Below are 20,715 nucleotides of genomic sequence, written 5' to 3' on the forward strand. Positions count from 1 at the left end.
AAAACACAATTTTGGGAAGCATACCGAGTTTTAAAAATCGTCTCCATTCAATAGTTTTTGCACTGATTTTGCCACGCATTGGTCACACACACCTCACACATGGCTTTTTACTGCACCGGGAGGAACCACCGGAATGCACGCACTGGGGGGAGCAGCTGTCTGTGCTGCACATCCTAATCACGTGTCCTGCACATGAACCTCATCGTCACTATCACTTTGAAGAGTTTTACAGATATCAGTTGCCGCTTCCCCCAGCCTTCTTGTTGGGTGATGAGCCTCTTTTACCCTTCATGAGAGTTTTTAACTATTTTAAAGTTTTGGCTATTTAAATGCAATATAGTTTTACCCAGCTTTGCTCATGTATCGTGTTTTAATGTCTTAACCTTTCTAAAACGATGATTTTAGTTTAATCTACCTGCTTTACATAGTCACCAACCATCCCCATTGCATTTTCACCATACCTTTGGCGCAATATGACCTTAGTTGTCCGTGCGCCATAAAAACCTGAATAATCAATCAATCAATCAACGAAGTAGGAAGCATCCAAAATTTAGAGATTTATTACAACATTGAGAGATTTATTACTTTATATATAACGATTTTTAGGTTACCAGTCATTTGACGGTCGAGCAACATATGACCAAGAACATTATGAAAAAGGACTATCGCCTAAAAAAGACACCCTATGTCTTTAGAAATATATGTTCGCATTTAGCTGGAACACCCTGTATCTTCTATTACTATTTCTATAATATGTTTTACACGTTTGATCATGCTGTGTGGTTTTCTTGCTTTTCCGGAAGCGCATTTATTGTTCGAATATTCTATTGTGACACATTGGATTCTATAGGTCGTATATTGTATCACTACCTATCATTCCATCTCAATAGCTGGGTCAACAGCACTCTAGAGAGAATCGGCGCTGTGCGGCACACCCTAAGAATTGATGCTGCTCGTCCTTCGCGAAGCTGATGAACCCGAAACGAAGTCCCAAGTAGAACCAGATCTCTCGTACATCGACGATGGTCTGTAGGAATTCTTGTAGAAGTACACGCCAAGTAAAATGAGCGTTATGCCAAACGCTAGCGATGTTGCCAGCATCATAATTAAGACGGCAGTTCTGCGTTGTCGCGCCGTGAGCACTCGCTTGAAACAGGCGCCGTTGTACTCGTAATATCCGCTCAGACATTGGCAAACGTTGTCCCTGCATTCCGTGTTATCGGTGCAAATTCTGCTGTCGTCACAAATGCCGTGAAGTGTCGTGTTCTGGACACAGCTCTCCCCTGCGAGGCCGAAGTCCCTGTCACAAACGCATTTATTTTCGAAACATCGTTGCGTCCCTGCCGGACACTGTCTGAAAGAAAACATTGAGAAGTGTCATATTATGAACAACGTCCCTCAAATAGTGGCGCTCGTGCACTATGCCGTCTGTGTGACCCGCATTTTGGATGTAACGTGTCCTGATCGACGATTTCGTACTGTCTTCCACCACTGTCACAAACCGATCTATCAGAACGACAGGCCAAACAATGACACGTGTTGTCCTCTCCTCTTCTAACACATCTGCCATTACCGTGACCAGGTTCCGCACAACTGCTGTCCACAAGGGACGCGATATTGGGACGCCTCGAACAGATAGAAAGTGAAGACCAGTGTTTGCACAATGACCAATATGGTCGCTCTGTAGAGAGGTGCCCATGCTCGCCGAGGCTTCGCCCCGTGGTGAGGCAGCGGATCAGGGCGATGACGTCATGTATTTCTTACTCTCTATAAAGCTTACGCCCTTCCCAGACTTGACTATGCGTCAGTAGGATGGAATGCTTTATGTGCCATCGATATCAAACACCTTGAAGCTGTGCAAAAGAGGGCGCTTCGTATTATTCATTGGGGTTTCTTTCGGAATTTCCCCGCATTCTTATCTTATGCCTATGACAAGCTTTCAAGTTACCTGCACTTGTTTCCTCTTTTTAACCGCCGCCACGTTCATGACATGCTGTTTCCTTATAAATGTTTGCACTCCATATTTGATTCCTCCATTTTCTTTTAGGCGGCCTAAATTTTTGTTTCGCACGTGCTACTCTGCGGAACCCCCCAACGCTCTGTAGCAGCGCAGACGAAGATTGGCACCTGGCTCGTGTCACGCCCATTCCTCGGCCATCTTTCGGTCCACGATAAACCTTTCGTACAGCGCACTGCTTGAGAGTGTAGTCGCGTTACTTTACGCTCTCTAACAGTTCTAGTGGTTCTATAAGTTTCCGGCCCGATCAACTTTTAATAGTCAAAGAGACGAAACAAGTGTATCACTTTTCGACATTGTCACCCTTAACTTCGATGCACTTTTGACACCTTTCAACCAGCATTCTTATACCCTTGAAAAAAATAGTCCGAAGTTTTGTCCGCAAAATGCTGGAAAACTGCCTCTTGCACCTCACTATCGTTTTGAAATCTCCGTCCTCTGACATCCCTCTTCAAGTTTGAGAACAGGAAGTAGTCACTCGGTGCCAAGTCTGGACTGTAGGGTGGGTGGTGGATTTCTTCGAAGCCGCACTCCTTCAGTGCAGCCTTGGCAACAGAAGCCGTGGGGACAGGGGCATTGTCCTGGAGCAACCGGACACCTCGACTCAACCTGCCGCGCCTCTTTTCCTTGATGGCGTCTCGCAGTCGGTGCAGGAGTGAAGCATAATAAGTCGCATTCACTGTGGTGTTCCTCTCTTTGAAGTCGATGAGAAGGATCCCGTGATAATCCCAAAATATTGTTGCCATGATCTTCTTTGTGGATTGTGTGACCTTGGCTTTTCTTGGGGGTGCTTCTTCTGGTTTGCGCCATTCCATCGACTCCTTTTTCGAAAGGGGATCATAGTAGAGCACCATAGTCTCATCCCCTGTGACAATTGACTTCAATATTTCTTCTTCGTTCTCTTGACAGAGCTCCAAAAACTCTTTGGCACAGACGACGCGCTGTTGCTTTTGAACTGACGAGAGAAGTCGTGGCACCCATCTCGCACTGACCTTTTTCATGTGAAGGCCCTCGCTGATGATGCGAAAAACGGTTGTTTTGGAAAGCCCCAGCCTTTCTGAGATTTCCTTCACCTTCAGACGCCTGTCGCTCAACACTTCCTCCTCGACAAGAGACAAATTTTCTTGTGTCACCACTTGTGTACGTGTTTCTCAAGTTACAATGTGCGTGTGCTCTATTCTTGTTTTCAATTGAAGTCATGTACATTTTTTTCTTGTACAATTTGTGTGTGTGTGTCATTGCATAGATTGTGTCTTGTTGTTAGTGCGTATTGTCTATATTTGCATATTATTGTTATCATTATTAACGTGGTGTCCGTCTGTGGCTCGCCCGCCGTGACAAAAGGATGGAAGACAGCCGTGACGAGAGGAGGTCAGACGTTCGCTGTATCGCGCGCGCTCATGGTGTAATGTTAATGGGTTAGCGCGTAGTGGGCATTTGTTTGGAAAAAGCCTAAGGAACTTTACTACCTGCTCAGCATGGAAAAACGATGTCGTACACGTTGAATACTGTAGAATACTGTCACGCCTTCACGTGTCCTTTTTCTCTCCTTCCGTTGTCATAACGTCGTCCTTCTATCTGTGTCCATGGCAAACTCAATGTAGCATATACATATTACACACACACACACACACACACACACACACACACATTCAAATGTTTCAACGTCCTCCTCCGCAATGATCAGGCACGATCATTCCTCCACAAGTTCGAATGGATAGAGATGTTTAACGGCACGTCTCAGCTCCCCGGTACCAGTCCCCACTATTTGGCACGATCAAACCTTACCATCTCTACTCCTGTAGGTTTCAGTCACTCGACCATTTTCCACATATGCCTAGCAAGGCTGTCTTCTTTTAGCAAAACTACGTCACTTTCACGAAGCCCATTTGACGATGATGGTGGCACCATGTGGGCGGATCTTAATTCACTGAGGTATTCCTTACGCCATCTTCGCCAGAAATAATCGATCGTCGTGTTCTTGTACCTCCAACGTGCTACAACCAAGAAGTGCGTCGGTGTCAGAGGCTGAGGTTCGCTCACGTCAGTTGACGCGAATTTACTGCTGCTTCCACTTCCACTAGCACGGTAATGAGTTCTTCAAAGTTCAAGCTGCTGCGTCCTAGTACCTTACGTAAGGCCGTTTTGACTGATATCACGAGTCTTTCCCAGAAGCTCCCCCCCCTCCCCACCAAGGGGCTCTTTCGACAATAAATTTCCACTTGATCTGGTGGTTTGCGAAGTAAGACTGCACGATGTCGCTCTTAACCACTCGAAACATGTGTCCCAGATCCTTTGACGCCCGCTTGAAAGTTGTGGCGTTGTCCGAATAAATTGTACCGCTAATTCCTCGTCGAGCCACGAAGCGTTTAAATGCGAGCAAAAATGCGCTCGTGTTCAAGTCTGTCACGAGTCCTAGATGAACCGGCCTGGTGACAGCATACGTGAAGAGTGCAATGTAGCATTTCTTGGTGCTGTTCTCTTGCCTGTTTTACAGTGGGCTCACGAAATCAATCCCCGTTACGTCGAAGGGTATACTTCATGTCACCCTATCAGCCGGCAATGAGCGACGGTTGCAGGTGCTAGCTTACAGCTTTGTTTCCGACAGGTCACGCAGCGCCCGATGATTTTCTTTGCGGCTTAGCGGACTCCTTAAAATCCAGTACACCTCTCTCAGCTGTGCTAATGTGTCGCGAACTCCCGCCTGCAGCAGACGGCGGTGCTCCCTCCTGATCAACAGCACAGTAAGATGGTGATCGGCCGGAAGGATAACTGGATGCTTCGTTGGCTCTGCGTTGTCGCTGAACTGCAATCGGCCGCCGATCCGTAGAATGCTGTCTTCGTCAAGATACTGGTTGAAGTCACGTATAGGAGAACGCAGTTCTATACTTCTTGATGAGATCGCCTAGCGATGGCCGGTCCAAACGATTCCTCCTGTACGACACGTGTCCAAGAAATATCTGCGTCCCTCATGTCTTCTGTTGTCAGAGGACCTGTTTGCCTTCCCGTTGTGCTCCGGCAATTAGTTACAAAGCGATTGAGCCATGCTGTGAGGCGTATCACCTTCTTGTAGGAGCTGTAGTTCTCCAATGGAAATATTCCTTCTCAATTTGTGGTGATGGACACTTCAGTCACTCTATTCCCCACTAACTTGTTCCATTTGTGCGTAGAACTCTTAATCCAGTGAAGTGCCACGGTCGAAACCGTCCAGTAGTGAATACTTCGCAGGCCAGTTGCTTCTTTGACGAAATGAGCGACGGATTGAAGCTCGGTCCGATTGAAGCTCCCAGGTTTCAAGTGACCAAATAAAACAGCACCGTACGCCCTCGGGTTGCGTCGCAGAAAACGTGCAGTACTTTCTGGAGGCCATCAGAGATTGATACGTCTTATGCTAGTAGCCTAGGAACCGCTACATGGCGAATATTCGGCAGTTCACTGCACTACTTGTCCCATTCTTCATACAAGTCCTTGGGAATGCACTCGTCCCAACCAGTTCCAACCTGCCACATCTTCTGAAAGAGCAGCTTGACCGTAGTTGTAACTGCTGTCAGAAAACCGAACGGCTCAAATATGCGTGCCTCTGTTCGCAAGATGAATCGCTCGCTGTCTTTTCGAGTGCACACGAAGTCAATAAGCGCTCCAAGTTCGAATATGAACTGATCTTTCTGAGAATTCCACCCTACTCCTAGTACCTTCTGCACTCCCACGTTTCCTATGGGTACGTATATGCCTCCGTCACAGCTCTCGTGCATGAAGGCATTTGGGTCTTCGTCTCGTCGTTGGACTTCCATTTTCGAAGTCGCATTCCTCCTCGACGTATAATTTCCAATGCCTCCTTGTAAATGCTATTAGCACCTTCTACGTCAGCACCGGTGACCAAGTCGTCAGCGTAGTCGTCAAACTCTCACTCAGTATTCTACCTGTTAATGCGTACTCCTCAGTCATCTTCCCTAGATGATGTCGAATGGTTGCTGCCAACATAAAGGGCTTGATGTCGCTCCAAAGGGAACCCTTGTCATCTTGCGTATCACTAGCTTTGGGAGATCCTTGCCAGGATGAGGTGTCGACTCGTACCAAATGAAACGAAAGGCGTCTCGAAGGCCTTCTCTATATTGACGAGAGGTGCGACGTTATACGTTCGAAATTGCAGTAGCAACCTGGCAAGGTCGGGATTCAAGTTCGGTCCGGCATCGTTCAGGGAAAGTTGCCCTTGTGCATTGGACGATGCATCAGAAACAATCCTTAGGCGCGTTGTTCGTTTGTCATTTCGTATTACTCCTTGATGTGGCATATGGAAGACTGGTCCATTGGTTTCCAACGTTTCATCAACAACTTCTGCGAATCCTTTATTCAGTTACTCGCGGATGCCTCAGTCATATTCTTACATGAGTTGCGGACTTTTCATGAGCCGTGCAGTAAGAGTTCGCAGTCGACTGAGCGCAGTTCATTTCTTTTCCGCCAGTTGACCAGCGCTTTTCTTCCACGGGAGGCACACCTCATACCGACCGTTTTCGAAGTTAATGGTGTCCTTCAAGTGCTCCAAAACATCTTCACCGCTGCGAGACTCAGGCTTTCCGGTAGTAATCCCGATGTGCTCGAGCTCCCAGAACTCGGTATCTGGTTCGACAACTCAAGTTCTCTCTTCAGTTCTCTTCAGTTATCTCGGTTACGAACACCCGCATTACTCCTACTGCTGTCGAGCAAACTGCTGTGGTCGACATCAACGTAGGACCCTGCAACGCCCTACTGCTGTCGAGCAAACTGCTGTGGTCGACATCAACGTAGGACCCTGCAACGCCCAGCCGAATATGTTTCCACGGCCATAAGTTTGTCGTTTATGCGCTGTACCTTTCCCATGACGACGTCCCTGTAGTGATCGCAGCCGATAAGAGCCCCAATTCCTTTCTCGTAAGCATTTCATTTCAAGCAAATCGCCATTTGGATGTATGTTTGCAATTGCCATCTCCTGACGACGAAAATGTTCGTACACGACGCCTGGTGGCGCTTCCATTACGTCGGAGCATACCTGCGGTACTTCCAGTGCCTGAATACGCACCTCCCTTCGGTCATGTTAGCTTCTGAGCTACACTTCAACTCTTTGACACTTCTGCTGGCACTTTGCTGATTCGTCACCGAATGTGAAGATGCTAATGTCCTCTTCTCGAAGCACTGTCAAATGCACCTTTTTCGAAATTCTCAGCGTATGAACGTACGGTAGCTTCCTCCATCTGTCATCATTCGAACCAGTACCCTGTCTTGCTCTCCTTCTGCCCATGCCTGTGCACTCTGTAGAAGAATTCGTTGGCTGCACAGGCCTTTGGCTGTTACTTTTAGTAAAGACTAACACTGCGCCGCTCGTTATGCTTCCTGCAACTTCTCTGCGAACAGTCCGATTCGGGTCACACATGGACGTAGCATGCTTGCCGCCGCAATTTCTGCATCTAATCCACTTGGATTTCCTGCAGAAGCGAGAAGTATGATTCCGCTTCGTGCAGCGAAAACACCGATTCTCTGTTTTCCGGATGTCTCTTTTTTCTTCAATTGACATCGGTGCCTTCCAGTCTTCTGATGTATGGGCATCCGTCCGACAAAATACGCACTTGTGGTCGTCTGCAGGAGACTCTTGTGTTGCAGTTGCTAGGACTGCGCCCGAAGATTGGGGACGATGATGCCGAGTGTCAGCCTGTCGTGCAGGTCGGTCACCGTGTGCGCTTCCTCTATTGTGCTGCTGTCCCTTCTCTCTGCACTGCTGTAATTATCCTCAGTTACTTGAAGCCCCTCTATGACTACTTCAGTCTTGCCCGTGAGGTAGCTCTTCAAGTACTTAAACTTGTCAATGTCCGACAGACCCACATTTCCATTGTTCGTAGAACCAAACTGATTCCAGAACGTTTGCCATGAACAGATCTCGCCACTGAACTTAAAAATCTCTAGCTTCGGCAGCTGCAGCTTCACTCCGATAGCGCCATGCCCTATAGTAGTGACAGGTCCTCGCGCTGGCGGCGTCGCTGTAGTTCCGACAGATGATTCCGTAGACCGTAGCTTTCGCCTTACTCTTGTCTTCGTTATACTGATCGCTCTTCATACGTTTGAAAGGACTCTAGCTCTGCCTCTAGCGCATCAATTCCAACCAGAGTCTCAATGTCCCCATCCAACTTCTGAAGCGTTCGTTCCTTGAGTACCTTCAAGCTTCTCTTCCAGCTCACCGACTTGTGTGATCTCCGTGACTAGCAGGCTTGCAACCTTGTTCATCATCTTCGTCGCTGATGACCGTACCACAGCTCTTTTCCTCTTCAGTCGATCAACGTTGGCCATGGAACTCAATGCTGCTGCTTCGTTTCCAGCCTCCAGTGACATCGTCGCTTTCTTCAGTGTCGCAGCTCAACTCAGAATAGCTTTTTCCCGGGTTTCGGCAACAAATTATGTTTGGAAGCCTAAAGAACTTTACTGCCTGCTCAGCATGGAAAAACGATGTCGACACGTTGAATACTAAGAATACTGTCACGCTTCACGTGTCCTTTTTCTTTCCGTTGTCACGTCGTCGTCCTTACTGTGTCCACGGCAAACTCAATGTAGAATATACATATTACACACATACACACACATTCAAATGTTTGGACAGCATTACTGTTCCACGAGGCTGTGGAGCTTGAGCTTCACTGGCACTGCCCCACTCCAACATGCTGAGAAGCGCCAAGGATTGGCAGCGACTCATCTGACCGCCCTCCAGCATCCCACTACGACATGCATGGGAGAAGCTCTTCAGACCACCATGTCTTCTGTGCAGGCATGCTGTATTGCTACTGCACCGTATGCATCCGCTGCTCAAGCACCAGTGGCACGCCCCTCCAGCCACTCACGTCTGTCACCACGTTAGTTTCAGTAGCTCCTACCCTTTGGGTACCTTTGTATAGTACACATGTCAGTTGTGGCATTGGTTTGCATCTGAGTGCATGGCCAATTACCAGTTAAGCACTCTCCGTTGCACACCGGAATCGGTTTCCAACGAACTTCCAACCAGTAACAGCATTTGATAGCGTCGCCTTTCACCACCTGACGATTTCATTTGATAGCAAGCGAAGTTCCCAGTGCAACCACTATGTAATAGTGGCATTCCATCACAGAATTCCGTCAGGACTAGGACATTTTTTTGAAACTAACGACACGCGACATCTGGCGAATATGCGGAAAGGGACGTCCACCTATGAATCTCCCAAGTTGTTTTATGGATGTCTATGGTACCGGCGCATGTCGCGTGACCTTATATTGGCTGCGACCGTCGCGCAATGCTCAATCGTCTTTAAGGGCAGCCTCCATGGAGCGAATTTTTGCAACGAAGTTCGCGCGGCAGACTGCCACGCGCGTTCCGCCGCCAGTTCTTCGCCGGCACCAACTCCATGGAGCGAAAAACCAGTGGACGGCGTCGGGAAGTCATGCTGTGATGTCACTGTTGCCAGGGTATAAGGTGAAAGCTTAGTGAAATCAATTGCTCGAAAAAGTGCATTTAATGTCACAAATTTTGCAACTAAATCCAGCATCTGTCTGAAAAGGTGCGCCCAGTAACGTACCGAAAAGCATATTCACTACTGCGAAAAGAAAACATGTTTCTTGGCAGAGAATGCCTCACGTTCTAACGATGCAGTTGGCGAAACAGCGAGCAGACGACAGCATCCAGTTGCAAGAAGAGGACGACGACGATGATTCACGAGAGCAGACGACCACGTGCAGGCGATCTGGCGTAGATGCGTAGCGGCAGAGCACTTTGATTGGTTCATCTGCAGTTCACGCTTCCGGAATCGCGGACGCTGGGCGAAAATATCTGACATGGCAGATCGGCGGCGGACGCTCACATTTCTGACGCCTCGCGCAGGGCGTCCGACGCTGAGCGAAGTTCGCAGCTTTTTCGCTCCATGGAGGTTGCCCTTTACACGCTGGAACGTCCGTAGCTTGAGTCTTTGAGCGCTGATCAGTTTTAGGAAGTTTTATGGGGGTCAAATATCACGAACGATATTTAACTGAATTTTGAAGCAGTATTAGAATACTCCGAGTCGCTATGAGTCAGGCTGCATAAGACATCGGTAGCTTGACGGTCGGAAGTCTATCGCCTTGTCAGGACAATGCCAGCTGCAATATTGAATACTGTAAGAACGTCGGCTACAGCATTGCTCATTTTTTATAACAGCTAGAACATTCGATACAAGGAAACACTACGCTAGGACAGGACAGGACGCAGTTTCCGTCTTATCTTTTGCAGTTCTGTGCTTCATGGGGTCTCGCATGGAGTGTCTTAGCGATTATACGCTATGCCATATCTCTGATGTCGTCTTAGGGGCACCTGACCTACCATGAGGTATCACCTGTTTGACCGCAAAGCTTCGTTGGTTCTCCTATGTGACCATTAAGCTCACCTGATGGGCATTGGATACCCTTTGTTGGACCGCCAGGGGCCCTGTGGTACCATCGGGCGTTTTTGTGGGGTCATTCAGCCCATCTGACTGGCTGTGGGACAGCATTTGTCGGACCGCTAACAGTCCTGTTGGGCCTCTAGGCGTTGTTAATGGGCCGACAAGCTGTTTTGATGGTCCTTCAAAATATTTTAATGGGCCATTAGAATTTCTGATTTAGTCTTGTCGGATTTTGTCGATCGGCATTCTCCTCTTGCATGTCGCGACGACACGACAAAGTTAGAGCCTGCAGCACCAATACAACATTAGGCCAATTTTGCTATCTGTTCGTCGTAATGTAAAATGCGTGCGACAATGAGCGATGGGAAATTCAAGAGATCGCCTCAATGTAGGGTAAAATCGTATTGTTACATCGGCCGCCAAGCTATCTCAAACCTTTGTCAGTTACCTTAACAGGCTAAAAGTGAAGTCGTAATATTTTTGCCGATGCACCGCGTTTCTTAACAACAGACAACTCACGGACAATTTTCGTGTTGTGCGTTGCACAAAGAGTACACATGATTCTTTCGTATTCGCGAAGCTTCATCTAGAACATTGTGTTTTGACATTTTGAGTTTACAGTGTACATAATCGGGGAAACCTATGTGTGATTGGGTGTAAATCTAATGCTATGCACCCCGTATTATTACCACGTCGTCGTACTTCACGCCCAAATTAACCAGATTTCAATTGAAGAAATCCTGTTTATTGGATTTGTTTTAAAATTTAACGTTTTTTTCGCAAACCTGCCCGGTTCCCCGGAATGAACCATCGGCCGCTCCATCTACGCGGAGCCGTTTACGTTTCCAACATAGTAAACGGCTGTACCTCTGCACACACGTTTAGGAAGCCGTTTCCCCTTTTGGATATTAAAGAGCTCCTGCCTTTGAAGAACGCAGCTCAGTGGCTCTTCTTGGTCAGTCTAACCCAATTTGTGTTCCGACAACGCGCAGCATTTCCAAGAACTGTAGTTCTCATTGATGTGCTTTGGGATAGATACATCAGTATGGTTTCGATCAGGTGAAGCAGAGGAAATTAGTGATATCACGTGACATACCGCGTATTCCGTGGATCACAAAATTCCGTGGAGCGTAAAATTTCTTATCGCGTTAGTGAATTCTAGTACATCGTACGCCTTCACGTACGTAAGAGGTAGCGTACGTGGGTCTGCGTACGCGCAAATCATAAAGAGGACGTCGCGAAGTGGGAAGAACGACGACGCTATCCCGTGCGTTACTCGTGATAATTGAAAATGAGACAATAATCGAGGCGGCTTTGCGTGTGGAGCTTTTAACTGCGGTTGGCAATGTATAAATTATTTTCTGCACCTTGGAACGAATTTAATGTCACTTGGTACATTCTACGAAGTCATGGAAGCAAAGTTTGAGTGCGTTATGCCACACAGCTCAGGAACCATGTGATCCCCCCGATCAATTCACGAATCGTCAATCGCGTTGGATTCCACAGCGCTTCATTCCAGCTGCAATATCCACAGACTCCCGGAACAGTTATGTTCACTATGATGAGCGCACGCGATACAGCGGTCCTCGTGTCTGTGGTTTTCCCTGAGTTTTCCGGCAGACTTTCCAGATGAATGTCAGCACAGTCCCCCTTGAAGTCGGCCCAAGACGCATGCTAACCCCTGTGTCTCCCACTCCTTCCTGCTGTCCTCTCTCCATCTGTCCACGTCTGTACGCCGCTCATAGCCACAGTTGCTTCGCGGCGCTGACACGGAACTTAAAAAAGCTAACCTCCAGCCTCCTCTCGCCACGGCTGGCTTCGATCCTTCACTGGCGGCGGGCGAGCCGCATGCGGAGGACGCGTACTCACGTGCACGTCATCACGGGGCGGAGCCTCATCTGTTACGTCACTACGGAACGCAGCCTCGGCAGGCATGGGCACCTCTGTACAGAACGACCTTAAAAAAGCCACGCTACCAAAATCGTGTCCCGTTATCGTATTTCTAAAAACACTGCCCAGTACAACGGGTCGGGCTGTATCTATAGCCCATGGGACTTTTTTTCCAAAGAGGGGCAAAGCACTTCCAGGGAGGGGGGGGGGCAAGAGTGCACCCCCCTACCACATCCTTCTCTGGAGGCCGACTTTGCGCACTGTGTGGGTGTTCAGAGGTTCCTATCATAACATCTGAGAATAATCATTACGACCCATGACTAAAGAGCGCACTATTTTCACCAGCGACCTTTGAGTTCTAGGGGAGGAGCACGGCCCCCCTTGCACCCCTATCGGTACGGCCATGATCTAGCCGTACCGTATTTGTCAGAACGATGGTTAGGTTATGAACCGCAGGACGGCTTGCAGCCGTAATGACAACGAGAAAACGGATAACTGTGGATCTAATTTGTGTTCATGTCATCAAAACAGTATTGGTGTGACAATCAGTACTGCCCAAAGTTCACCATCTTGTCTGATGTCCATGGAAATGTCTGAAGTTGAAAAATTGAAAAGGATACTTATAAAGTGCTGTGTTACGCTTTAAGGGTGAAAATGTTTCTATACCTGTTCAAGGCTTACGTGATCATAAAGGACATTTCGTAGGTTAATTTACTGCATTTTAGATGAAGAATTGCAACTGATTAGATTTCTGCATATCTCAACTTGTCATGTTTCCCATTTTTATTCCATAATTTACTTTGCTAAGCCAATTGCGAATGTTTCCTTCGCGCGCACGTCTAACCGTGCCCCAAGTATACAGGGACCTTCTGTCCAATTCTGCCCGCTGGGATGAGGTCTTTACCAAAATTCTCTGTCTGCCACAGGTCATACGAGTATAACAGAAACTCCCTTGTGTAAGGTTGACGAGACTCTTTGCATGCATTTCAATGCCTTTCTCTTGCGATAGAAGCATAGACTGGTGAAATAATGTGGCTTCACATGGCTTCATGCCGTCCCCACAACGGGCCATGAAGCCCTTTTTTTCTTCTTTTTCAGGCAAGAAGCTCAAGAGTTGCATTGCACCAGTCAGTGACATGGTTGGGCTCTGTAATTTTGATTAGTGCAGGAAGTGGTGTTTCTCCACGCAGGAATGATCATTGTGTTGTCTGTCTCCGTTATCTTCTTGATCCTGATGTCCACCTTTGCTGTGCAGCATGTGCTTCGCTTAGGTCGGGGATTTTATTCGAGAGAGAAAAATGGCACCTAGAGATATTGTGGCACACCATTCTGGATTGAAATTAAATAAGATACACATTTATTTATGCTGCTTACTTGATATAGTAACAGCATTGGCTCTTGAATTATGATTCCTTTTTCCCTTTGAACGAAAGCCATGCAGTGTTCGTGCTATTTCCATACTGCTATATCCATGCACACACCGACCAACTGTATAGATTTGATCGAAGAACCTCACACTCTTGTGCAGATGATCAGTCATGCCAGCGAATGAACTGACATGTGATTGCAATTGATATTTACTTTTTATTTGCCTCGAAAAGTCCCCAAGTGGCTTTTACTCCTCCATTGAGCTGTATGGAGTAACGCGGTGTGTAGTCTGTTTCACTGCGCTCCAGTTTGACATGACACAAGAGCGCATACAAGTGTTGTCAGTGTTTGTGAGTGCTGTGTCTGCTCTCCATGTCGAAGCGTTAATGTGCTCATCCTTCTGCTTGAACCGCGCACATTATCCCTTCGTGATGTAGGAAAACCGAGAGGCACGGACAAATAAAAAAAAGAAAGAAGAAGAAAGGGGGACAACACACGCCTCTCGGTTTTCCTACGTCATGATGAAGTACCGGCTTGCCTGCATCCTACCTCTATTCTCATTTATCTCTTCAGTTTAATGCAGAAAGAAAATGGGATGGAGTTGTAGAGTGAAGCGACCAGTGCTAAGTTGTGTCGCCACAGTTTGAGCGCCGAAAGACAGCACAGCTGACTCAGGATTCGACATAATTATTACAAGGGTATAAATCCAGCGAGCCAGTACGGAATTATGAAGCGAAGTGCCTCAGGACGAGAGCCTCCGATATTTTGAACAGCGACTGTTCTTCATCTGGGTACTGTCCTCATCATTGGCATTGTATTTAATGGATTAGGTATGACGGGTTAAAGGTTCATGCGAATTAGGAGTCAACAGCTTTGGAGGAAGAAAGAATCGTGCACCCAAGTGAATGGCCGCTTTGTTAGAGTGTGGAGGGGATTATTATTACTATTATTATTATTACATCATTCACATAATCCCTCCACACTCTAACAAAGCGGCCATTCACTTCGGCGGTAAAAGCCTGAACGGACTCTTTCTTCCCCCAGCGCTGTTGACCAACAATTTGCGTGAACCTTTAACACGTCATACTTAAGCCTTTAAATACCATGCCAATGATGAGGACGGTGCTCAGATAAACAACGGTCTCTGTTCGAAATATCGGCGGCTCAGACAGACTTGGTCTGTCGGCGAACAAACTCGAGATGGATTTCATGAACTTTGGAACCGCTGTCGCGGCCCAGCGCGAGTAGGCGCAAGCGTGTTGAAAAACATCGCAAGCAGGAATTTCGTCAGTGAACACGGTTAGTTTCATACAGAAAGCGCGCAATGAATTTTACCTTGGAACAGAATAAGGAGTAAATATGCAGGCATAAGTCACAAAACTCCACAGCTTGCAAACTGTACACACTGCCACACACTGTCGATGCTCGCAGTTCAACACAACCGGTATATGGGCCAAGAAACAAGAGACTGAAAAAATCGCTAACTGATGATTCCTGCGTTCCTTCCTCCGAGAATAAATGCATGAATATATGAAGCTGGCGGGAGCGCGGGGCGTCTCGGTTAACCCATGGTAACCATGGTTGCAGTGCCATCATCTCTCATCCTCTGAGGTAGTGGTTGCAAAAATGTGGGTCCCGACCCACACGTGCCGGGGGGGGGTCGCGAAGCGGCCGACAAAAAAGTGCCACGGTAACGCTATTCTGCGTTACCAGGAAGACCGTGGCAGCCGACTCGGAGGTTTCCCATAAATGTGTTGCATGCAGGGTACGCGGTGCTTTCGATGCATCGCACAGCCTCGCTTTCGCGTCTCCTTTAACTTGCGCTTCGTGGGCTTAGTTCGAGGTTCTTTAGGCGCAACAGCTAGTTAGGCCAAACTGCGTCAAGTCATTGATGAAAAAAGTCATGGACTAGCCAAGATCTTCAGGTCCACTCACTCACTAAAAGCCACAGCGTCTGCGTCTATCGCGGCATACCCGAACGCCCTGCCTTCACAGTGCACCTCGCAATGGCGTCTTCTCGAACTAGAGCGGACGCCAAAAACATTTCGCGTTATGTTGTCGCGTTGTCCTTTCGCGTGTTTCGCGTCCGTTGTTGATCCAAGGACACGAGGAAGCCGGTGCGGGGGGGGGGGGGGGGGGGGGGTCTCGACGAGGTCGTCTATATTTTTATGGCCCACGTGACGGCGAAGTTTGGGAACGACTGCTCTAAAATGAGATACAGCGCAATCTGCTGCATTGGGTAGTGTTTTGGAAATAGGCGTTCCGTCACCACTCGAAAACGGAGTTGTCACTTTTTAGCAATTGACATCAGTTCCGAGTCTTAAAGGGGCCGTAAACAGGCCACCAAACATTTCTGAAATAATGATACCCCATGAAAGACCACAGATCATAATACCCGAATATATATTTCGTTGGGCTCATGCCAGCTCATTGACCCATATAACTGCTTTCAAAGATAAGTAACCAGCGAGCCTCTCTACACCACGCATACGTCATGTTGGCTACGTAGCGTTTTGCCGTCCAATCGGGGGGCCGAGTTGCGCACATGACGTTTCAAATTACCAGCCAATAAACATACTTCGTTATCAGCTGTGAGTCAGAGCGTGTCAGAGTTTGTTTGTGTGAAACGACGTTTTGCGCTCCGTGGTTCCGAAATTCAATGTCATGACATCTTGAGAACCTCCGGCTGGCGCAAACGTCAACAGTTGAGCTGCTATCACATGACGCGATTCGAACCCGGGTTCATCCCAGTCACGACGTGACATGGCCAGCAGGCTATCCATTGGACCACGCGAGCTGTTGACGCGATGCCGCGTGACTCAAACCAAAGTACGGCAGCCCAGTTGTAGGAACCACTGTAGTCCCGGATATTCATTCGCACTCGTGGTGTGCTGCGTGCTACTGCCCAGAAAACGTAGTGCGCGTATGATACCTACATTAAACGCATTTCTTTTTCAGTTTGAGGCTGTAACGGTTTAGATTTTGAATAGAAGAGGATTCACGTTCATTTAGTCCAATTCCGCATTTGAAATAAAATCGTACGTGGAACACTCGATCGTAATTGGTGCGGAAAGCGCTACGTCAAAATGGGGGGGGGGACGTAAAGTTAGAGCGCGGGGCGGAGCTAAAATGCGAAAGAGTGCAGTGAATATTTCATCCGTATGCAAGCGCCTGTTGGTTTTGAACGTTAGTAATTGCAAGGAGTTTTCACTGCCTAAGTTTCAATAATATAACACAAAGAAATGTTTGTACCTGTTTACGGCCCCTTTAACGGCTAGACATCGAGGACAGCATAACGTTATCAATAACGTAGTTGGAAGTGTCTACGACCGTGGTACTGATGTTTAGAACACCATACCTGGACAACACGCAGGACTCCCCTGTTTTCTTCTCTCCGAGGCACATGCGTATTTCGTCTTCGCGGTATGTTCCGCTGTCACAAGAGCACTGAGGGAATCGAGAGGACCATATGTCGCACATGAGGCCTGATCCAGTACAATGGCGACTGTGCATTGCGCACTTGTCCCCGTAGAAAAGGTGAAGCGGCGGGGTCCCACTGACGATATCTGCTGATAAAACAACAGACCAGGATTCTGCCACGAGAATTCTGGAAATAAAAGACGAACTTTTTCTTGTGACTTCTGAGGTCGGGAACAGGTTACAAAGCGTTTCATAGTTTCCACAGCGACGCAAGCAAACCAGACTATAGCATAGGGAGTTTTTGAACAACGGAAGGACTCTAATACCCCTGACGCACTGGCACTTCAGGACCTCTTATCTCAAGGCCTTTTGGAAATTCCACAATTGAAACAGAAAACATTCACGCAGCACTGTTTCGCGCTCTCTGCGGCATCGAACTTGGTGCCCTATCTAATAAAACAGTTGAGATAAAAGGCCCTAAATGTGCCCGTGTGACAAGGGTATAAGAGAACGATACCGTAAATTAAGCTGTCAAGTCAAAGGTCAGCAAAGTTACATCTCAGAACAAGAAGCCTTGCTAGTTAGTATCGGTTCGTGATAAAGGTAAAGCATGAAACAGACGTAGACGAAGAGAAAAGTAAATTTCAATTTTCAGGTTTTAATTGTGTATTGCTAATCTAATGTAACCACTCCACTCTGTAGTGCTTGGGCCTATTTATCAATCAATAAATGAATAAATAAAAGGAAAGTGGCAGGACAAAGCGCTTCACACAACCGAAGGTTTGTGGGAAAAGGAGGAGGGAGCACAAAACAGTTAGTTTATTCCCAGTGTCAGAGTGCGCCAAGTATGCTTGATCATTATTTCTGTTTCCTATATTTGAATTCACTTTGAATTTCATATCTGTTTTCAATGCCGATACATTTCTTTGTGAAGAGGCACCACCTGCCGGTTTTGTGCACAGACGAGAAGTCTGAACCAAACAAAGCGCCAAGGCCACCTGGCTTTCACCTTGGGCTGGTCGCGGAGGCCGCTTTCAAGATTAGCAATCACCACCACCGCTCCCCAGTTTGTGAACAGTGTGTGAGGTGGCATGGGTAAATCCCAGGGTAATCCTAGGGGTAAAAGCTTTCGGGAGAAGTCAACACGCCTGAAGTCAACAGGTGTAACATATTAAGATCCATGTAGCGATGGGGGATGGGAACATCAAGCACATGCCAAAGTACGGAGAGCCAAGTTTCTTCGATTAACATGTTTCTGCACTATCGGCGTCGTTTCAAGTAAAGAGGTGATTTAAGGGAACCGCCTTTCTTTTTCTTTTATCTTTTTTTTTTTCGGCAGTGTTGGTCAGACTCGGAACGAGGAAGGACACCGGTGCGGCGTAGGGGGTTTGACGGCGCACGGCCGTCGGGGAAAGTCGTATGGACGAGGGGACACCGGGACAGCTCCATTTGTGTGTTCGACGGTGTGGTGATGTACAGTGAGGTGAAGTGACGCAAATCCAGCCACCGAGGACAAATGAGAAAAGGAACCCCGCACACCAGCCCCAACTCGGAAGACTTCGAAGATGGTGGCATACCTTGAGCTTGAGGGAACGAGAGGACACACGAAGAAGTAGACAGAGACGAGTAGACGTGTGTCCTCTCGCTCCCTCAAGCTCAAGGTATGCCACCATCGTCGAACCTTCACCAGCTCGTTTGCCTGCTCACCCTTATTTCATGGGGAGACTTCCTGCCGCAACAGATAAGACTCTCGATTACTTTCTTAATTTTGATCCTTGTTATGATTGGCCTGAGTGGCAAGTTGTGTGTTAATAGATGTTCAAGCCTGTATGTAGTAATTGAGTTCACGTTTGTAGCCGTATAAGTATTTGGGCATCGTAATGATATCAGTTGAGCTTTGTGTGATCTTTGTTTTGCTCTAAAGTAAATTTTGTTTCGTTCAGTAAACATGGCTCCTGTTTCGTGTCACTTGCACGTCTAACTGCTACTTTCCAACGCTTCTGTTGTGTCAAAAATAACTTGACAATAAAAAAATGGCTAAGAAGCAAGCGAGCTGGTGAAGATGATGCATAATGTAAAAACCCCGAGACTAGGGAACACGAAGGGGCAGACACAAACACGAAGTCTCAATTATTGAGACTTCGTGTTTGTGTCTGTCCCTTCGTGTTGCGTCTCGGGGGTTTTTACATTATGCAAAAATAACCTGGTCGCAGAGGCACCCGATCTCCGGATACCCAGATAGCGACCACTCTATTGAGGAATGTAACATATTTTGTGCCTAATGCTATAGGTGGCTGGCTAATACCGGTGTTGCACTAGCTACCGAAACTAAGTAACCAAATACCGCTACCCGCTACTCCACAAAAAAGTAGCGCAGTAGTAGCGTTACTTCGTGGTTCAGCGTTACTTATAACACATGGAAGTGACCTAAATACTATGCAGCTACTCATGGGCTACCGTACCCTTCTTTATGCAACACCTTACCGAAGGTGTCACGTTGCCATTTCCGTCTAAATACGGTGCAATATTTCATTTCCCTCACATTGACAACTTGCAGTACCACTACTTAAAGGTCAGCTACGCCGATTTCCCGATGTGTTGAAACGGTTGCGATATTCAGAACCAGCACATCCAACTGCCCCCGAAACGCACCTTCGTTTCTCAATTTGTCTTCCTACTACGAAAATTAATTAATCAAAGAAACCAAAACAAGCCATGGGCGCAGTCATTTTTGTGACGTAGATGGGATAAACCTGCTCCATCTACGTAGATAGAGAATCGTGCTTCTGATTGGATGAAAGCTGAGGCTTTCTCTGACTTCCCTGGCGTCTTCTCCCGTTTGCGAGGAAATCCAGTTATGGCCACCGGCTACGATGAGCGTTTCGTCCGAGGTAATCCCGAGAACTATTGAACGATGGAAACAACAACCGCAAACTCACCTCAACAACATTTTCGGCGTGAAATTGTGATTATGTGCTCAAGATGGTGGTGATGGTGAACTTCGCAGTTCAACCGTTCAGCTGCCATTCACGTCAACCCGTTTGCTGCTTTTACTACAAGTGCAGGAATGGGAGCGATTGAGCGTTGGATTGAGCAACAACGTGGGACTTGGTGATCGTTTGAGCATATACCTGCAGAGGACTGGTCTTCAAAGAAAGAAGACCGTATTTCTGCCCATGCACATCGTGCGATTGCCAGGCTTGTTACACGAGACACATATATTGTGCAGCATGATAGCGCGACTGCAATGAACGACGTAGGAATGTATCGTGACCACTCGAACTGCATTCGTTGAACCATTCGTCGGTTATATGAAAGTGCTCATTAGAGTTGCCCCGCACAAAAAGTGTTGGATGTAGTTTTGTAGTGTGTTGTTTATCTCCTAGAGCGCATCGCGGCATATAGATCGAGAGCCCTTATACGTATTTTTTGCATGTTTACTTGAGTGTGCGCATTGTTCTATACCACACAGGCTAGATTTCATTCATAATAGTTTCGCAACTAAACACGTACGGGTCGATCTCATATTGCTTTTGAGTTAGGCATAGTGTCTCCAGATCAGGGTATGTGTATCCTGTTTGCTGGGCCCACAGATGCTATTAAGGGTAGTGTTAT

At 47.4% G+C, this 20,715-nt stretch overlaps 1 protein-coding gene across 2 annotated transcripts in view; it reads right to left on the minus strand.

The window, feature by feature from the left end:
• Nucleotides 1-660: 660 nt before the first annotated feature.
• LOC135387097 (uncharacterized) overlaps nt 661-20,715 on the minus strand; it is a 34,164-nt gene continuing 14,109 nt past the window's right edge. The window contains exons 3-4 of one of the 2 annotated variants that reach the window (XM_064616486.1): nt 17,039-17,287; nt 661-1,283 (exon numbers count right to left, since the gene is read on the minus strand). In XM_064616486.1, the coding sequence (XP_064472556.1) occupies nt 1,241-1,283; nt 17,039-17,287 (292 nt within the window). In that variant the 3' untranslated portion in view covers nt 661-1,240. Of the gene's footprint in view, nt 1,355-17,038; nt 17,288-20,715 lie in introns of both variants that reach the window. The other variant, XM_064616485.1, reaches the window with a different exon arrangement.

The sequence above is a fragment of the Ornithodoros turicata genome, chromosome 3, assembly GCF_037126465.1.
Source record: "Ornithodoros turicata isolate Travis chromosome 3, ASM3712646v1, whole genome shotgun sequence".
Taxonomy (NCBI): domain Eukaryota; kingdom Metazoa; phylum Arthropoda; class Arachnida; order Ixodida; family Argasidae; genus Ornithodoros; species Ornithodoros turicata.